Raw genomic sequence first — 21,227 nt, 5'->3', positions numbered from 1 at the left:
GATGTAGCATAGTGGTAAAATGCCCCTTGGTTCAATCCCCAGTGTAAAAAGAACAAAAACAAAAACAAAAAAACAAGCAAACAAATACAAAAAAATTTAAAAAGAAAGAAAGAAGGGGGGCAGGGAAGGAAAAGATTTCCATGCTTATATGAATTTTTCAGGATGAACCAAACTACTATGTATAACTATAAAGCTCTAATTAAAAAAAAAAAAAAAAAAAAAAAGCTGCGTGCAGTGGTGCACACCTGTAATTCCAGTGCCTCGGGAGGCTGAGGCAGGAGGATCACGAGTTCAAAGCCAGTCTCAGCAACTTAGCAAAGTCCTAAACAACTCACTGAGATCCTGTCTCTAAATAAAATACAGAAAGGGCTGGGGATGTGGCTTGTGGTTGAGTGCCCTTGGGTTCAATCCCTAGTACCAAAAACAAAACAAAACAATGAGTAAAGGTGAGGAGAAGTGTAAATGGACCCTGAAAACATCATGGTTTACAGATAGAGCCAAAAAGATTTCCTGACAGAGGAAGAGAATTCCCAAAGCTCGGGTTCTAGCCAAACTAGAAGAAAGTTTTCTTCAACCAAAATGCAGAAGAGTACAAACGGAGCAGGTTTGATTGGAATATATGAGCTTTAGTTTTTGACACGTTGAATTTGTGAACTGTGAGCTCTATTGAGCTTATTCGTAGAGCTATAAAAGGAAACCATACCTGTGGAAGTGGGAATACGGCCTTTGCCCTCCCTCTCCATCTCAATCACCCGAAGGCCTCTTTCAACATAGCTCTGAAAGAACTGTGAGGAATTTTTCAGGAATGGTTCAATGTCAGCATCTGAATATTTCTTCTTATATTCATACAACTCTGCTAGGCCCTGTAAACAAGAAAAGGAAAAGGTGGGGATGGATATCAATTAGTGCCCCTTTTCCACAAAGCAGATCCCCATTTGGTTTAATGTTTCCATTCTCACCTCTTTAGTGTTCTCTTTAGATCCAATCTTCTTAAAAATCTCAGCTAAGAAATCATTCACTTTGGCCTTTGATGCTTTTTCATCCTGAAAAATTGAAAGACACAAGGAAGGTCTGGTTAGACTTAGACTTGACTTATTAATTAGGAACCAGTGGTTGGATATGAACAGAAAATATCTCAAAGTCTGGACCTTATTGGTATGTTCCTGCAGGTAATGGAGACACAGCACTGCAGAGAGCTGCAGCAGAACACCATTCTGGGTTATGGATGCCTCCATTCTCTGGTTTCCACCTCAACTTGATGAAAGTGGATACCAATTAAATAGAGCTCACAGTGTATTTATCTAGTGATCACTGCTTTGGGCAGAGGCATAAAACCTTCCTTGGGGACCAAAACCACATGATTATTAATTTATACTTAAAAATTTCAAGGTGGAAATGGTTACAGCATCACAACAGGAGATTAATTAGATCAATCCCTCACACTGAGCTTTCAGTCTCTGGGTGACCTAAGCTTTAGACCAGATCTTTTTCAGTAAAATCTCATTCCTCAATCTTTCACATAAGGCCACTCACTATTCGAGATGCTCCCTTTTCTGTCTCCTTATCAGACTTGCTCCCAGTCTGGTCCATACTATGCTTCATCATTCGGCAGAGGTGGGCCTCCAGTTCAGACTCATTCTTGTTGTCAATCATCGTGAGGTGGTCTAGGATCTTAGGGAGACACAAACATATTCAAAGGGTAGCCACATCCTTTCCATGACGTTCTTTCAAGCCCCTCAGAAATTGGCTGCTATCCTCTCACTCACCTTGGGTCCTTTTAACTTGCATAAGGTGTGTAGCAAGGTTTTTAGGGTCCTTATGGGAAATTCACTTTTGCATTGCTTCAATTTCTCTTTGGGGAAGACCTTCATGAAAATGTGGATGTCCAGAAGAATCCTGTCCAGGTTAATGCTATTGATAGTATCAGGCAATAGTCGAACCATTCTCCAGAGACACTATTGAAAAAAACAAAGAAAAGTTAGGTGTGACTGAAGAATGAAACAACTTTTCACCATTCATCTTTCCCAGGCTCAGGGGTCATATTTAAAAGATGGTCAGGGATATAAATGTGATCCTACCCTTCCAGTTCAGCTGCTACAACCTGAACAATTTTAATCACTTCACCATGTCATGGAATCAAATGTGATAAGTCATCTATGTACTCATCTATCTCCACTCCCCAGAGATAAGGGACATCATTTAATACTATGACAATGTGCAATTCTGTCTTGGGTTTCCTTGGTACCTGAAAATAATTTAGACTGCTTAACCACATCTAACCCAAGGAGCTAAAATATTTTATACTACTACAGTGTAATAATGGTGTTCTAATTTTACAGATATATTCATTTGGAGTCTTTTATGAAAGAGACCAAAATATTACAAGGGCTATAAACATTTTATTCCCCCCCAAAGAAATGGAAATTTATCTCATTAAACTTCTTGCCTTTTGATTCTAGGAGAACTGGTAAAATAATCTACAAGGTAGCTCTTCCTTTTCACTTAGGCCAAGAAATTTTAGGTCTGAGCTTAGTGTATAAATTGGAATAAGACCAATTATATTTTTTCAATGAACTTGGTTGACTTAAGCCAATGTCTTAACTCAAACTTCCTTTCCCCATACATTAAAAGAGTGATTGCATCTTTGAAAGAAAAGAAATCAAAAATCATTTCAACTTCACCTTCATAACAAGCTCTGAGAATTTGGGAGAACTGGCTGTTGCTAGTAGGCTGTCTTGGAGCAAAACAAGTAGCGCACTGGAAAAACCAACACAATAGCATTAGTTAAGTTTCAAAATCAATTCTAGGTAAAGTCACTAATTGAAAGGCAAGGTGTGAATATACTCTATCCATATAATAAAATGAGAGCTTGCATATTAGGAATTGTCTTCTATTACTTGACTTTCAATTAATTATTTTTTTTTAAAAAATCATCATTTAAGCTTTCAGCACTGAGTAAAGAAGTAATGTTTATACTCTATTTTTCATGTCATTGGTAGCTGAGAGATAACTTCCTGAAATGTACACATTAGAAGATGTAACTGATATATTTTATAGTCCTATTCTAGAAAACTCATGGTGTTGGCTTGGTTTACTGATTTGATACTAGTTCTAGGGGTTATTTCTGGCTAGAATACCTTTGGTCCATGTGGAAGAAAAGAGTAATAAAAAATTAACTTATTAAGCAAACCTCAAATTACAACTAATCTAGTCACTTTCTGATTTCTTTCTTTCACTGAGCTATATTCCCAGCCCTTTTTATTTTGAGACAGGGTATTGTTAAGTTGCTCAAGGTATTGCTAAGTTGACTTTCTGATTGCTATGTGTAGACTAAAGAGAGGCTGTTCTAGAATCTACTGCTGAAAGTACAAATATACCTCAGGATGTTGGTCTGGTCTGACTTCTCCAGAACCTTCACCACCAAGAGGTTCACAGAGCGGATCACCTGTTGTCCTTCTTCTAGATCTTCAATTCGAGAATCCAGCATTAAAGTGATGAGGCCATGCATCAGGTCTTTCAGTACTCCAGTGGAGGCCTCCCGGGCCAGGCTCTCTATCTGAAATAGCTATCCAGTTCTAACTGTGTTAGGGAGGTTAAAACTCAATATTTAAAGCAAAGACAAATGTGGTGTCATATCCTAATAAACATTTAATTATATTGTAGTTTCAAAAGCTCAGTCTTAAGCCATTATATGGAAGTCTTTGATAGTAGTCAAAATTCTTTTCTTTTTTTTTTGGTACTGGGGCTTTTAACCTAGGGGTGCTCAACCACTGAGCTGCATCCCCAGTCCTTTTTATTTATTTTGATATGGGTCTTGCTCAGTTGTTTGTTAAGTTGCTGAGGCTGGTCTTGAACTTGTGTATTCTTGCCTCAGTCTCCCAAGTAGCTTGAATTATAGGTGTGTGCCACATCTGGCTTATAATAGCATTTTAAATGTGAGTACATTTATCTATGTAAAATAGGGCTTTCCATGCATGATGGAGATACTAGCAGGAGGCAAAATTCTGGATAGTAGGTAAGCATTCTATATTATACCCTAATAATAAAATAAACTGGAATGTACTCCAACACACAGTGCTAGCAATCAGCAGCTTGCTATATACCATGTATGGAAAACTTTGTCAAATGACTCACTGCAACACCCTCACTGACTCTGGTTTGAGAACCTGGGTGGGATGAGAGATCAAAGGGAAGCTCCAATCTGCAGAGGTGGCTTACCGAAATCATGTTGCCAATGATACAGCTATACAACTTGATGATCTCATCCTTCTCCAACTTCTCATCTGCCATATGTGTGTTGTAGATGAGTCTTAACTGCATGAATGTGGCTATCAGGAACTGATCAATGTGGCCAGACATAGCTTCGGCTTTGTCTTCCTGTCTCAGGACCTCATCTATCTGATAATAAAAATTCCAAGATTAATTTTTCAAGTTTTATATTGAATAGTAGAAAGACACTACACAGGACTTACTCTGTAAGTGTATATTAACAAAACACTTCTAATATCTTACCTTTGAAAAAGCTTTGTGCATAAATATCTAGTCATCATGAATTCAAACAGTCAACATATATTTGCTAAGTAAGATACTATTAAGTGAATTAGTCACAGATCCTATTCTAAAAGGCTCATTGTCTAGTTCAGGGAATAATAATTCCTATGTTTAAATGTTCGATTTACTTAAAGAGTTCTTTTTAGGCTCCTTATAGGACTAATAATATCTCCATTGAAAAAGAAAAAGACTGCATAAAGAAATAAGGGTTGGGGATGTAGCCTTGTGGTAGAGTGCTTATCCAGCATGTTGGAAGGACCTGGATTAGATCCCTAGTACTAGTACTAGGAGGAAAACTTTTTTTAAGGAGATTTAAAAAAAAAAAAAAAAAGGAATAAATAACAAAAGGAAGAGTTCCATTTATGAGAAAAGTGAGGCTCAGAAAGCTCAACTTAGTCTAAACTCAAATGTCAGATTTTCCACATCCTGATCCAGTGGTTTTCTTTATTTTGGGTTAGTATACTGGCTGTCACTAATGGTAAAATATACATCTCCTATACACTAGTAGAAGAATACCTTTTTTAAAAAAAATGTTATTGTATTTATACATTTATTTATTTATTATGTGGTTCTGAGGATTGAATCCAGTGCCTCACACATGCTAGGCAAGCACTCTACCACTGAGCTACAAGCGCAACCCCACCTTTTTGCTTTTTTATTAAAATTTTATAGATATACATAGAAGTTGTTTTTTTTTTTTTTGTGCTGGGGATTGAACTCAGGGCCTCAGGCATACTGAACATATAAAAATAACTTTATTTATGTGATTACATAAATAACATCCCAAGACAACTATGGTCAATCTTCAGTAACCCTCCTTTTGAGCACAACTCCAGTTTGTGTGTGTGTGCTGCGTTGGGGCACTATAATGTCAATGGTGCCTCCTGGTGTGGTAGAAGCTATGGTCTTACTTTCATTATCTATTTATACTGCAGACCTCATAAGCACAATTTTATGTAACTGGGACTGTTAACAATGATGTTTCAACATGAACACCATGAAAAAATGTATGTATTTTTAGGGAGGCTTATTCCTCTCAAGGTGACTAACATTAACAACCTGGCATATATTATTTTCATGTTCACAATATCATATACAATTGCACATACTACAGACAGGATCAAGGTTTCAGGCATTTATTTCACAACAAGATTGTAGCTAGGCATGTAATCCCAGCAGCTTGGAAGGCTGAAGCAGGAGGATTGAAAATTCCAGGCCAGCCCTAACAATTTAGTGAGGCCCTAAGCAACCTAGCAAGAACCTTGTCTCAAAATAAAAAATAAAAAGAGCTGGGGATGTGGCCCAGGGCTTAAGTGCCTCTGGGCTTAATCCCTGGTACAAAAAAAAAAAAAAAAAAAAAAGGTAAACCAGGCATGATGGTACATGCCATGCCTGTAATCCCAGTGATTTAGGAGGTTGAGGCGGGAGGAATACAAGTTCAAAGTCAGCCTTGGCAAGTTAGTGAGACTCTGTTAAAATAAAATAAAAAGGGTTTAGGGTATAGCTCAATGGCAGAATGCTTTCTGTACACTTCTCTGCATCTAGTTTTCTGTTCAACAGAAATTTATGAAATAACCCTAAAGTCAATAGGAATAATCTGTTTTTAAGTGCTACATAATAACCCATGTATGCATGAAGCAAAATTTACTCATTCATTCTCTTACTGATGAACTTCCGGTGCTTCTACTTTGGCTATGTTGTCTATGTTAAAATAAGTATGTGTGTGTTGTGTGTGTGTGTGCGTGTATACATGTGCTTGTGTTTCTAAGAGGGTTCAGAGTATAATTTCTTAGTCTGGGGGAATATGATGCTTTTTTTTGGTGCTGGTTCTTGTGTATGCTAAGTAGGCTATCATTCAGTTATATCCTCAGCCCCCAAAATAGGCCCTAACAATTCATATTTCTACATTTAACACAAGAGAACTGCTTTTCCAGCATCTTTATCAGCTATATATACTTTTTGCCAGTTTTATGGTTTAATGGTGATTATCTTATTGTTATTTTGATTTGTGTTACTGTGGGGTGTGTGGAGAGGTTGGATTGAACACCTTTCATGTATTCACTGAACTTTTGGATATCTGCTGTAATTTGTCTATTCATACTCATGTTTCTTCTGGGTTTTCTTTTATTGGTCCTATGGGTTGCAAATATATTCTACATTATTTCACTTGTTTATTGATTTAGTAGATGGTAACTTTGATTACTTTCTCCAGATCAAAATCTTACAATTTTACTTTTTTTTTTTCTTTTTAGATTCTGTTTTCCTGCTTTACCTTAGTGGTCTGCCTAAATTCCTGTTATTTAAAAAAAACTGGATGGCAGATCTGTTATATTAAATTTTCAGAGTTACATGTGGTGTTTTGATTATTCTCACTCTTTATTCTTATATTTTTGCTCTCTAATTAGGTTAGTAAGAGATTTGTTTTTATAAGAATCAGCATGTATTTTTATAATTTTAATTACAGAACATTTCTTGAATTTTTAAAAAAGTTTATTTGTTCCAATTAGTTGTACATGACAGTAGAATGCATTTATACATTTTGATAAGAGCATACATAAATGGAGAATTTAATGAATTCTAATCTTATTATTTCCTACTTTAAAATTCCTTCTGATTTTTTTTTTCTAATTTCTGCAAACACTAAATCTTTATTTTAGCCTTTCTTATAATAAATACATTTTGGGAAGCATACCTTTCTGAGTTTTACTTTTCTTCCCTCCTTGGAACCAGGGATTGAATCCAGAGTTACATCTTCTGTATATTTTAATTATGAGACAAAATTAAATTGCCCAAGCTGGCCTCAAATTTGTGATTCTCCTGCGACTCTGGGATTACAAGCATGTGCTATGTACCTGACTGAATTTTACTTTTCCAATAGTTTTGCAGTGAGATATTTTCTTATTCAACCATCAGAATTTTTATCTACCTGTCTGTCTGTCTGTCTATCTAATTTTTGTGGTGCTGGGACATGACCCTAGGGCCTCATGCATGCTAGGCAAGCACTCTACACTCCCCAAATCATAGTTATTTTGAACAGAAGGTTATTTAGGAGTGTTTCATACTTTCAAAGTAGCCAATATTTTTTCATGACACCATTTAAAAATTTATTGGGTTATCTCTTAATTATTTGGTCTATCTCTTAATTATTGCATTTGTTAAGGTTTTCTTTATATGATTTATTTTTGAAAATGTTCAATGGAGATACAGAAAATAAATTATCATTTCAGAGAATGAAAAGTTCCATATATATGAGTATGTATTAAATTAAATCTAGTTTATCATTTTCTAATATTCTTTTTAAAAATATTTTTTTTAGTTGTAGATGGACATAAGTGCTCTACTACTGAGCTACAACCCCAGCCCCTAATATTCTTTAACTACAGTTTAACTATCATATAGCATAAGGTACAAATCCTGAGAGCACAGCTTAATGAAATTCTGCAAGCATACACATTTGTGTACCTGCCATTGGGAATAAGTTCTAGGACGTCTATTGCACCAGAATACCTCTGCGTGACCTTCCAGTTTGGTACTGTTCCCTCCACCAGTTACTACTATTCCTTCTCATTGCTTTTGTTACTACTATCCTGACTTCTTTTTTTTTTTTTTTTTGCGGTGCTGGGGATCGAACCCAGGGCCTTCCAACTGAGCTATCTCCCCAGCCCCCTGACTTCTAAACTGATAAAAATTATTCAAATTCCCCTGTATCGTTACTTATTTTTGTTTACTGTATCTAAATCTCTCAATATATAAGTGATCTTTCACTTTCCTTTGGTGCACAGAAGTTTGAAAAAATTTTAATGTAGTTAAAATTTTCTATTATGTTTTTTGTGTAGCTTTAAAGAAATTCTTTCCTACCTTGAAGTCAAAGATGTTCTCCTATTAAGTTTTGCTTCTCACATCTAGGTCTTTAATCCATCTGAAATATATTTTGGCGTAGGAAATAGCAAACTAATTATACTGTTGTTCTCATGGAAAATAACTAGTCCCAACAATATCTACTGATTAATCAGCATTTACCAAGAGTTTTTTAATGTCCTTATCCCTTGGTCAGGACAGTATCTTAATAACAGTGACAGTAACACTGCCGATGCAAGACTTCTCCAGTGTTATTTCTAAAAATTGTCTTTGTACTTCTTAGGCCCTTCAATCTCCCACATACATTTTAGAATAAGCTTCTCAAATTGCAAAAAAAAAAAAAAACAAGAAAAAACTTTAGAGATTTTGATTGGAAATGCATTGAATTTATGGACTCAAGAACTGGCATCTTTTTAATCCTGAATAATCTTGTAAACAGTGTATTTCCACTTGGAAATTCTCTAATGTCATTCAATAAAGCTTTACAGTTCTGTCTGTGAAGGTCTTACATATGTACTGCTTAATTTAGTCCCAAGAACTTAACATCATTATTGTTGACAGTTTAATCTTTTAAATTTTTATTTTCTTTAGGGTAATATTCCCAGTATTATTTTTTAATTGTTTCTAGTTATACATGGCAGTAGAATCCATTTATTTTTGGGTACCAGGGATTGAACCCAGGGGCAGTCAATCACTGGGTCTCAGTCCTTTTTCGTATTTTATTTAGAGACAGGGTCTCATTGAGTTGTTTAGGGCCTCGATAAATTGCTAAGGCTGGCTTTTAACTTGTGATCCTCCTGCCTCAGCCTCCCAAGCTGCTGGGATTACAGGTGTGCACCACCATGCCCGGCAGTAGAATTTATTTTGACATAATTATAAAAGCATGGAATAGATCTTGTTCTAACTCAGTTCCCAGTACCTCTCCCTCCCCTCCCCTTCTGTACCCCCTGGCTCCCTTCCCTCTACCGATCTCATCTTTTTAATTTGGGGAGGACCAAATTTCTTTTGGTCCCAGGGTTGCTTTACCATTGAGCTACATGCCCAGTCCTTTTTATTTATCTATCTATTAATTAATTAATTAATTAATTAATTAATTAATTTATTTATTTTTGAGACAGGGTCTTGCTAAACTGCAGAGGTTGGCCTTGAACTTGTGATCCTCCTGCCTTAGCCTCCTGAACTTCTGGGATTATAAGTGTGCGCCGAGTCCAGCTTGATTCGTGTGTTTTAAAAAGTGTAACACATACTCCCCATTCTGTGCAACCCCCCACACTATGCCCATATCCAACACATGTGGACATCTTCCTCACCTTCTGTGGGGGACTACCACATGACAGTTTGGCTCCCTGCATGGACACACTCTCTTCAACCTGCTTGGGCTCTGACTCCCAATTCTCTGTCATCCTTTTCTTGTACAGACACCCTCCTCATGATACTTGGGGTTTGAGATCCTCACATTGGGCCACTATAGCTTTCTATTTCCACCCACTTGCCACAACTGTGGATGCATACCTAGCTCTGCCCCACCTAACAGCTTCAAGATTTGACTATTAGGGAAGGGAAGCAGAACATGGGTAAAGGTATCTGACAATCATGTATAAGGCACATGCATGTACACACATGGACACACACACACACACACAGAGTAGCTTCTTTAAAATCTTTCTAAAGGCTTCCCATCATATGTAAAATCCAAACAACTTACCCTTGAACTTGTCAAGAAAGCATTATATGATGTGGTCATCATCTGTCTCTCAAACCTCATTTTATATCATTATTCTCCTCACTGCACCCTATGCCCATATCTACACAAACCTTTCAGTTTTCTTGAACACAGAAAGCTCATTCCTACTCTAAAGCCTTTGTGTACTAGCTGTTCCCTCCATTTGGAATGTTCTTACCTCTTATCTGCATATCCCTATTATTAAAACTTTTCCTGATCACTCAATCTAAGAAACTATGTAGTCCCTCTCCCATCACCCCACCTTTACATACTAGTTACTATTATCTGATAGTTTTTTTTTTAATATTAGTTTTTAGTTGTATATGACACAATGCCTTTACTTATTTTTATGGGGTGCTGAGGACTGAACTCAGTGCCTCACATGTGCTAGGCAAGTGCTCTACCACTGAGCCACAACCCCAGCTCTGATATCTTCTTGTTTACTTCTCGCTGTCTACTAAATTCTAAATAAGTTCCATGAGTGCTGGGCCCACTTGTTTACTGCTTTTTCTCCAGCATCTGGTACATAAATATAATTATAAAAATGCAAGGTTCTATTAAAGCTACGTCCTTTGAGGCAAGTGATGACTGACTGACTTTTTTCCATCACAAAAGTGACTTTGCTGGGGTGTGACTGATCATTCTTACAGGCTTTATGTCCACCAGTGGAATTACTGCCATGGGGAGCATTCCCATTACCTGTGTCAGAGCTTGGATACTTGTGTTGATGTCACCACTGGCCACTTGGGAGATAATAAAATTGATTGTGGATGCTGTATTACTGTGCATATCATCAAAGTGTGGAGAAACAGCTCGGATCCTAGAGAGCAAAGGGGAAAATTCAATCTCTCTTACAAAACATTGCAATAAGTGGAAATTATGCAATTCCCCTCTGGACCCAGGCCTCAATAAAAAACTGTTATCAGTCAGACAGTAATCAGTTCTGAAAAGTTTTAACTGCACACTCTCCCACAGAGGGCTCTTTTCAAATATATCCTCTGATGATCATCAACTACTTATACTTAAACAAGTTGAACTTACTTGGGTTCGGGAATAAGAACTGGTTCAAAAATGTCATCCAGTTTGTGCTGGACAAGTTCTGGCATTTCGCATCGGACTGTACCATTGTCATTCTCAATCTCATCTAGATCCAGCTGGAATTCTCGGCGAACCATTTGGGCTGCCTCAGGATGCCCACTCATGCTTCGGGCTTGGCTAAGGAAAGCAAAAAGAGGCTCCTGAACTAAGACAGACTTCTTAACCAAAGGGCAAGAGTACAACTGCCGACTGCCTCAAAGCTTCATGACAGATGTTCAACTTCTGGTTTCAGCCCCCCTGAATGATTTAAGTCCTTGAGTCTAAGAAAAGTACCTTAGGCAATAACACTGCACTGGTTCATGAATGTCCTAAGAAAGTAGGTAACTTTAATTGTACTTACATTACCAGCTAAGTATTATTAATTTGCTAAAGTTAACAAATCTTGTACTTAGTTCTATTCCATATGGAACAGAAAATAAAGTATACTTATATTGATTCAGAGTTCACTATGTATGGGCAAAAATATAAGAAAAATCTAGACTAGCTGGGTTTTTTTCCACTAAATTAATTAGCGTTTAAGTTTTTTTAATCATAAACATTGCATCAGTCCATGCAGTACTTAATACATTTTTATACTCTGAAGGACAGTCACCCCATTTTAAGCACAGTCACTCTTGACAGGTCAGGGCCAGCATTATATCTCAGAAATAGGTATGCGATGTTTCCAAATTCAAATTGGTTAAAATTATACTCATGACACAATCCAAAATAGAGCTGTCTTGCTTAGAAGGCAGTATTTTGAGTCCCAAGCCAATTCTGGGTTGCATGCTTTTTATTTAGCCTTATCTCAAGAATGAGGACCTGAGCACAACTAAATATAACACAAGGAAAAAGGCAAATCAATCTTTTAGCCACATGATAGTGAGTTGCCATTTCTGCTATCTACTGGATTTTTATGGAAGGCATGATATTTATGAACACCCTCTACCCTGATTATAAACTCTAAGCCAGTCAGTCTCCAGAGGGGATGAATCCATGTCAGAAGTTAGAAAGATATAAGAGCCCTGCTAATGAGAAATTAGCAGGCAGTACTTACATCCTATAAGTGCGATACATAATTCTGTCCACGGAAAAGCAGTGAAAGAAGGCACAAGACCATTTAGAAGTGGTTTTGAGACAAAGACAAAGACAATGAAGACTGAAAGATTAAACATTTGGTTACAAGACATTTACCCAGACACTCTGTCATGCATGATAATGACAAGAACTCAAGATTATGTTACAGGACAAGCTCTGAGCACACAAAGCTAAGTCCCTAGAGATGCTCTCAATCACCTATCTCCATCCACATACTTGAGTTTGGAGGACATGTCCTCAGCTGGTCCCTTGCGTAGCATGTTTGCATTCGAGCTTATGTTCTGTGTGCGCTGAGGTTTCTCTTCCACCTGTTTCATTGGTGCAGTTGAGGGCCTCTTTGCTGATCGCTTAATCCTTTCCTCAAGCATACTCATATCCTTTTCAGAAAGCTGTGAGACCAAATTTAACTTATTAGCATATTCATATACTAAAATATGTGGAGAATTAAAATCCTAATTGGAGGATTCAAGAATTATCTATTTTCATTGAAGCTACTAAGCTAGGATTTTACTTTTAAAACACTACATTATTAAATCAACTGCTATTAATATCTGCTTAGCTATAGTAACAAGAGACAGTATGAAAAAAGAAAGAATACAAAAATAAACTACTGATAACTACAATTTTATTAAAAGGTCAAAAATTAGATGAAGCTTCCTTGTTTTTGTTTTGTTACTACTAACTAGCTTGGGTTGACTATGGACAAAAATCTTCATTTTTGGTCATTTATAAAATTCCCACCTGTTGTATCTTTTCCAATAGGGTGACAATAAAGATTTGATTAGATATATGTAAATTAATTTAAGTAAAGGGTATATAAATGGTGCTATGATGAGGTAAATGGAGTGAAAAACAGGTTGAGCCACAGAAGTGACTGGCTCAAAGGAAGCAAGGAGTCAGAAGTGAATCTAATGTGTCTGAAAAAGTGGCTTGCAGCTGTAGCTCAACATGTTTTCTTTTCTTTTTAAGATGGGGTCTTATTATGTTGCCCAAGCTGGCCTTAAACTCACAATCCTCTCACCTAAGCTTTTTGAGTAGCTAGGAATACTGGCATGCACCCTGTACTTGGTTATAAAACGCTTTAGATCTTACAGGCACCAGTAGTCACGCTGTTCCAAGGGAATACTTGTTAACTGAAAACCAAATGCATTAAAAATTATGGAGCAGATTGCTCCGTAGAATTTAAATCCTAGACTAGCTCAGATTTCTTCATTTATAAATAGCTCTTATGTCTAAAGCAAACTGCCACAAATAGAAACTCTAAAAAGAAAATCTGATTTCCAGCAAAACAAAGCCTACATGTCCTTCATTTATCAGAGAATCCTCAAGTGTCTATCTGGATTCTAGGATACATTGATGGGTTGAATTTACTAACAAGTGGTAAAACTTTGGTGCTGTTGATATTGCAGGAAATCTGGCACCTAAAACACCTTGGAATATTTTTTATAAAATGCTGACCACACACAGAGAAAAGTCACTCACATTTCCAATCAGTTTAAACACTTGATCTCCATGTACATTGTATACTGTTACTATGGTGTTGAGGGCAGCATTGCGTACAGCATTGTCACGGTCTCCTATATGTATAGCAATTTCTTTTAAGGCTTTTCCTGGAGTTGGCTGGCAAACGTTCATGCCATAGGACTCGACTAGGCACCCCAGCTCTTCCAGGCACTCTGTTGGGGGGAAAAGGACTTGATTACTGAGATTCAAAGTACATTTGGCATATAGACTTCTCCTCGCTAGGCAGATTTCCTGTGGCATACATGTAAGACTAAAATCTTATTTGGGCTCTACCTAGAGTTTTTCATTTTTTTTTTTTTTTCTTATATATGCCTCTTCTCAATGAAACAATGGTGTGATAGCAAGTACACCTGAAAGAAAGGGATGCCTGTGAGTCAGATGGCCCCTGTGCACTTGATTTTGTCACCAGGGTGGTACTGAATGGTGCCTGTATCACCTGATACCATGGCTCCATCAGTGTGCAACTCATCACTCTCACAGTCTAAATCAAAAGGTTGGGATCAACTACAAAGACAATGAAGAAATGTCCTTGTGTGTCTATAAATTATTTCTTCTTGGCAGGGTGGTCACTGTTGTAGAGGCTCACATCTCAATTTTAAGTGTGTACGGCTGGTGGTATACCTCAGTGGTAGAGCACTTGCCTAACAAGGCTCTGGGGTTTGATCCTCAGCATAATAACACCAAAAATAAATAAATAAAAAATTAAACCGTCTGCTTCACCTGCTCTCTGCTTTGAGTTTTTGGATTTGGTTCCTTCCATGATGAAGGGGAACATCTTGCTGGCTGGGTAGACAAGGCACATCCGATTCAGGATGGCACGAACGTCTTTACGAATGACATCCTTTGGTTCTCCAACCTAGTCAACAAGGAAAATAATGGTTAAGCAAGACCTTTACTTGGCCACCTCATGCATTACTGTATCTTGAAAAAAGAAAGGCATGAGGATAAGTGGTGGTAGGTGTCATCATATAATAAAAGAAAAAGGAAGAGGGAGTAAGTGTATAGAAACTGAAGTTAGCTGGGAGCTTAAGCAGTCTCTCAGGGTGAGAACAACACATTACCTTGAGGATGAGATAGGGAATGAAGGAAGATGCTTCATTCTCAGTAAGATGATATTCCTCCTCACTTAGTAGGGTGAAGAGCAATTTTAAATATTCCAGTGCTTTCATTAGGACGCTTGTATTGGTGTCAAAAAACCGTAGGGTAAGCCATTTTAAGATAAGATCCAGGCAACCAATGACACCTTCTTTTTCACTCTCCAGGTGCTTAAAACAAAACAAAACAACCCCCCCAAAAATAAGACTGTATAAAACTTAAATTGTATATTGTATCAGTCAAGTACTTTCAAAATTCTATTGCATTAAAAAAAAAAAAAGTTAGATTTATAAGCCTTCAATACCTAGGAAATAAACAGTCATTTATTTTATCAAGGAAGAACTGAGAACATGGTATATTCTACTTTTTCCTTCAAGGCACTCTGATTATTTTATAGGGCTGAGTATTTTCACATGACTGAGATACATACACATTTATCTATTGCAGACTTACATCAACCATGACAGCTAGGGCCTTATTGTGATGCTGAAAGTCTGAGTGAAACATCTCATCTTGTAACCATTTAGCCACACAGCTAGACATTTGAGTCTTCAGTTGTTCAATGTATTCATCCCGTGGGGTAGTAAAATTCCACTTTAGCACCTGAAAAAAATAAATAAATAAAAAGAGACTGGCTACGAAGTATTCAACTAAAATTAAGTAGACAGCCTTATTTAATGTAGCTGCAGGACTCAATAGATTTTTTAATTAAATAAGATTCATTTGTAAGTAAATATGAGCACAAAATGTCAATTGAAGCTGTCATATTTCTGGAACTTCATCAACTCTGAAAATTTTAAAGGGAAATAATTTTGAGCAATTTTTACTAGTAAAGTCAATATTATAATTATATAATACAGTGGAACATGGTGCAACTTTAATAGAAGAAAAATTTTAAATATCAAAATTTAAAAAGCACATACCATTTTGGGTATTTAATACATATAAGTACATTCAAAGATGCTTATTGCATGTAGCACAGTTTGTAATTATGAAAGACTAGAAACAACCTAAATGTTCAACATGATGGGCAGGTAATAAAGATGATACATATATAATGTACCAATAAAAATTTGGAAAAACAAATTTTAAAACAATTAATAAAACAAAAACAATATAAAAGGAATGTTTTGCTTTGATGGTGCTGAAGATCAAACCCAGGGCCCTAAGTATGCCCTGTGAGATACCAGAGCCCAAGTAAAGTGATTGATCCAATCAAATACGTAGTCACCAAATCTTCATTTCAAGATATTACATACAGGGTGAGGGTTGTGGATCAGTGTAGAGCACTTGCCTAGCACATGTGAGGCACTGGGTTTGATCCCTGTACCACATTAAAAAAAAAGTTATAAAAATAAAAGATTTTACATATATGAGATAAAGCACCCATGTGTCCAATAATCAATAAAAAATAAATGAATACTTATGATGTTTGATTAAAAAAAAAAAACAACTACAAAATTATTTTTCAATTTAGAGGAAAAGCACAGTAGGTCCTATAGTACTTTTTGTACCAATTACTGTTCCCGTAAAGTCATCTTAGAGAATAAGATACTATATGAGCAAAAAATTGTTAATTACCAGATATTTCAAAATATGAATTTTATTCAGACAATAAAACTCTTTTTAAGTAACAAAATAAAACAAAGACAAGCAAAAAACTCCTAAAACTTCTTATCCCTTCCTTACCTTCAATCCTTTTTCATCTTTCATTCTTTGTTCCTTTCCATTTGGAACAACAATAAAAATAGGCCCAGATTTGTCTTCATCTTCTTTTAAGCTGGTTTTGCTTGGCACTTTCTTTCCTTGTACACTCTACAATCAAAGTTCAGGGAATGTTGATTAGTTAGGTCACTTCTGCAGAGTATGACGTTGCTGCCCAAGAAAAGGGCATTTTTACAAAAACCAGAGACATCTCTCTACATTATATTCCAACATGAAAGAAGCAGTTGATTTACAGAATCTTGCAAGTCATGTATTTTTGTACAGTTTTCTCTAGAACTATTGGTTAGCTCATGAGATGGCAAGAAATACAGTTGGAAAAGTTATTACCTCTCATTAGTCTGAGTCACAGACAATTTTTGTTTATTGGATAGTTATTTGCTTTATTGAAGTCTTTGATACTATTTTATATTTCCATATTAATGATATTTTGAATGACATTTATACATTTCACATCACTTAGTTGAGAAAGTTCCTTTATTTCTCCCTACATTTACTTAATGTACCTCTATCAAAGCACCATAACTGGAGCCCCTTTGAACCTTCTCCTAAAGTTGGTAGAAACACTTTAATACTTAGTCACTAATGTGGTTTTTAAAAGCAATTCAAGATTTAGAATCTTTATATCAGATGGAAAGAAAATAGTGAATAATAGTACATATAATTAAGGTAAAATTCAAATTTCATTACTGGAATTATTATTAGTATAAATGTAGCAAGAGTTTACTATTTCTAGTTGGCCAGAATTTCCTTCTAGTTCAAACACTGAAGTCATTTAGTCAAAACAAATATGAGACTGCTTACATCAAATTGTTTGTAAACTGCAAAAGACTGGAAAAAAATTATGGCACTTAGAATAGAGTCAAAAATACTTCAAAGCACTTGTGATCAAAATACTAAAATAAGCACTTGCTCAATTTAGAATAAGGAAGGAAGGACAGGAAAAGAACAACTTCAGTGCAGAGTTTAGAAGATAATTACCCACTTAAATAACTCACAAAGCTAAAGGACACCAGCAGAGGGAAGAAAAAGGGACAACTGTAATATATTTAAAGAATGACTAGAAAGTACCTATTCTATGATGGGAGCATAATATAAATGTACTGAGTAACAGTCCTGTATTTTTGTAACCATTGCATATAGTTTATTAAATAATCTTTATTTAGATTTACTACCATTTATAGAGTTTGGTAATTTTCCTTTTGTAAGTATTAAATAATCAAAAGTCTGAATACAGTGATCAGCTCTAAACCTTGATATAGAAACTGAAAATTTGCTATGATTCAAAATATTAAATGAAAAAATTACCCAAGGGATATTTAAAATGAAATGAGAATGTATTTCTTTAAATCATCCCCACTGTCGTGAGGTTAAAAGGTGTTTTCTTTTAGACTAATCAAAGCACCTTCCAGTATCATAACTTAACTGAGCCAAACTGGAAGAAAGCTGATTACCATTCTTCTTTCAAATTCAAATCAGTCTAAAGCAATCATTCTGCCAAAGATATATATGCTTTCCTTTTCTTTTCACTTCTCAAAATCTTCCCTAGAAATTGGCATAACAGGAACCACCACAGCATCTCATGAGAGCAGGGCGTCTGTTATGGGGTCTTACTAAAAATGGACTGGAGATGTAGCTCAATGGTACAGTGCCCCTGGGTTCAATCTCCAATACTTTAAAAACAAAAAACAAAACGTAGTGATGTTCTATATACAGTATACAATATGATCTTCCCTAACACAATGACTCGATGTGTAAAACAAATGCAAAAGCAAATCTACATCTAAGTATGCTGAGTTAACACACCTTTACTTTAGAGGAAACCCCTGGCGCTTTGGCCTTTCTTGGATCAGATTTAGCTTCTATGGTGCTGGAAACAGAATCTTCAACAGGTGCTTTGAGAAAAAAAGGCAGGTAAGATAAATGTAAATTCTAACTAATTACCCATTTTATTCTAGGCAGGTTAAATACAATGAAGAGAAAATCAACAGTCGTAAACAAATCAATTTATAAGGTGTTTTCAGTTAGAATTTTTTTCCTAGTCTTCTTTTCTCCCCAAATTCCTATTTAGGATAACCTTAAAAAAGTAATTCAGGCTGGGCACAGTGGCACATGCCTGTAATTCCAGAGACTCAGGAGGTTGAGACAGTAGAATCACAATTTTGAGGATAGCCTGGGCAACTTAATAAGATCCTCTCTCAAAATAAAAAAAAAGGGCTGGGATAAAGTGCTCCTGGGTTCAATCCTCAGCACTGGAGGTACAGGAAGAAAAAAAGAAAATTTACATCTCCTTTAGCAATATTTCAACTGCAGTTTTAGCCGGATGTAGTGGTACATGCTTGTAACCCCAGCATCTAGGGAGTCTGAGGCAGGAGGAGTACAAGGTGGAGACCAGCCGTGACAACTTAGTGAGACCCTATCTCAAAATAAAAAATAAAAAGGATGTAGTTCAGTGGTAAAGCACCCCAGGCTTCAATCCTCAATATCAAAAACAAAAAAAGAAAAACAAACCCTGCAGTTTTAAAATTATTTTCTAAATAAGGGTTAAAAAATACCACTTTTTGCCAGATTAGTACTTCCTTAATGGTAATGTCTTTCATCTCTAAAACTAAGAGATTTCATTACCTTAGACAATGAAATTGAGATTCATTATCCTCTACATAACAATTCCAATAAATGTTAAAACTGAATATGTACTTTGATATCATGAGTTTTATACATGCAAAATTTCTAACTTTATAGCATCAACATTTTTAACCTACTAAATGGAAGAATACTGTTATGTTTAAGCAAGAAAGTCTTGAAGTGATTACAGATAATACATTACAGAATTTTAACATTAGAATGAAGGAATCGAAACTGGGCATGGTGGTGCACACCTGTCATCTCAGTGGCTAGGAAGGCTGACAGGAGGATCATGAGTTCAAAGCCAGCCTCAGTAATGGCAAGGCATTCAGCAACTCAGTGAGACCCTGTCTCTAAATAAAACACAAAATAGGGCTGGGGATGTGGTTCATGAGTTGAATGCCCCTGAATTCAAACCCTGGTAACCTAACCTCATCCCCTGCTGGCAGAAAAAAAAAAAAAAAAAAAAAAAAAGAATGAAGAAATGGAGAATTTTCTTTCAAGGATTAATAGGGATGGAACATATTTCAGAGGTTGTGTGTACTTTGTACATACAAGGCCCTGAGTTCAAACCCTAGTGTGTGTGTGGTGTGCGCACACAATTAGTAATCATTTGAATGGATTAGTGAAAAGCAAGTAGCCAAGTGTGGTAGAAGGAGAACTCATTTGTGACTTAAAGTAGAATTTTAAGCTGGCTGAGGCACTGGTTGGCTATTTGTTCTTTTGCAAGTTAGTAACCTCTTTGAGTTTCCTCATCTGCTAATAAAGTGGTTTAAACTAGATGTTCCCAATTCCTACTGTAATTAGAATATGCAATGTTAGAAAATAGTTATGGAAATCTTAAAAACAGTGTGGAATATTTTGAGAAAGGAGTATCAAAGCACCTTTTCAGACTTGGAAACCAAATTAATCATCTTCATACCCTTACCACAATTCCTGGCATAATGCTTGACAAACGTTTTGAGGAAGGAGTTTCGGAGAGAGGGCTTGGGATCTAGACTGTGAGGAATTATGATAAAAGGAAGAAAACTGGGTATCTTTTTAGAGTTCCCTCAGGTTATTTCCTCTCACTTCAACCCTCTCAAAACAGAGTTACCTGATGCAGAGTTACCTGATGCAGGCTGGAATTTGGCTGGAGCTGACCCTCCCATTGGTTTGGATGTTGCTTTAGCAGGTGCAGCAGGCTTGGCTGGCATGTTAGCTTTGGCTTTCTCTAGCATGGCCAATACTTGATCTTTAGAAGTTGGCTACAGAGACAATGAAACATAAGTGAAAGGGAACATAAATGATGCACTCATATTAAGCTTAAAAACAGATATGCTTTCAAATGACTGAGCTCCTACTTTTTAAATACCAATGAAGGGAGGCAGCACACAGTGCAAGAGAAATAATACACATTATGAAGTCATACTCAAGTTGCTATCATTCTAGAAGGTCATAGTTTTCACCTTGTGAGGCTGGCAGATTCTCAGAAATTCTACAATGCTAATTATTTTATTTTTGTTCTCAACAGGATTTCAAATTAAGTCTCACAATGGGTAATATGATATTTTGCTTACATAAATTCATGTTCAATATTTTACCAATGGTTTTTAACAGCAGCAGCAAGTAGTACCTTTAGTTTCCCAGTAGCCTTGGCCATTTTTTCATATCCTAAATGCATCATAAAGAATGGCAAAGCATCCTGGGCCTTCTTTCGTACATCTCCATTTCGATCTTCTAGGCAGGAGTAAAGATGAGGAACACAAAGGATAAGATCCGTTGGGGTGGAACGAAGAGTAGGTAGTTTCTCAGCCAGCCAGCCCAGAAGCTGCCAAAAGAAAAGAAAGATTAGTCACACACTTCAAATGGAAAACTGTTATTATTTGTGATCTCAGGCTTAATGATTTTGTTAGTCACCAACATTAAATTAGTTCTTATACTGCAACTTTCCAATATGAAATCAGTATTTTTT

General features: G+C 36.2%; 1 protein-coding gene and 1 non-coding gene across 3 annotated transcripts in view; both read right to left on the bottom strand.

Annotated features, from left to right (window-relative positions):
• The window catches only part of Ckap5 (cytoskeleton associated protein 5), a 100,179-nt gene that overhangs the window by 4,527 nt on the left and 74,425 nt on the right, over positions 1–21,227 (bottom strand). For both annotated transcript variants that reach the window (XM_047518676.1, XM_047518677.1), the window contains exons 25-42: positions 20,889–21,083; positions 20,385–20,520; positions 18,455–18,543; positions 16,616–16,741; positions 15,380–15,529; positions 14,893–15,096; positions 14,552–14,687; positions 13,790–13,983; positions 12,524–12,696; positions 11,174–11,347; positions 10,832–10,952; positions 4,219–4,398; positions 3,378–3,565; positions 2,682–2,757; positions 1,767–1,955; positions 1,534–1,671; positions 960–1,043; positions 704–863 (exon numbers count right to left, since the gene is read on the bottom strand). In XM_047518676.1, coding sequence (XP_047374632.1) covers positions 704–863; positions 960–1,043; positions 1,534–1,671; positions 1,767–1,955; positions 2,682–2,757; positions 3,378–3,565; positions 4,219–4,398; positions 10,832–10,952; positions 11,174–11,347; positions 12,524–12,696; positions 13,790–13,983; positions 14,552–14,687; positions 14,893–15,096; positions 15,380–15,529; positions 16,616–16,741; positions 18,455–18,543; positions 20,385–20,520; positions 20,889–21,083 — 2,713 coding nt within the window. The remainder of the gene's footprint in view (positions 1–703; positions 864–959; positions 1,044–1,533; positions 1,672–1,766; positions 1,956–2,681; positions 2,758–3,377; positions 3,566–4,218; positions 4,399–10,831; positions 10,953–11,173; positions 11,348–12,523; positions 12,697–13,789; positions 13,984–14,551; positions 14,688–14,892; positions 15,097–15,379; positions 15,530–16,615; positions 16,742–18,454; positions 18,544–20,384; positions 20,521–20,888; positions 21,084–21,227) is intronic.
• On the bottom strand, positions 14,200–14,310 carry LOC124960844 (small nucleolar RNA SNORD67). The gene has a single exon (XR_007104166.1). It is a non-coding gene; the product is annotated as a small nucleolar RNA SNORD67 (small nucleolar RNA).

This window comes from Sciurus carolinensis, chromosome 11 (genome assembly GCF_902686445.1).
Source record: "Sciurus carolinensis chromosome 11, mSciCar1.2, whole genome shotgun sequence".
NCBI classification, from domain to species: Eukaryota; Metazoa; Chordata; class Mammalia; order Rodentia; family Sciuridae; genus Sciurus; species Sciurus carolinensis.
This window is presented reverse-complemented; position numbering and strand designations above follow the sequence as displayed.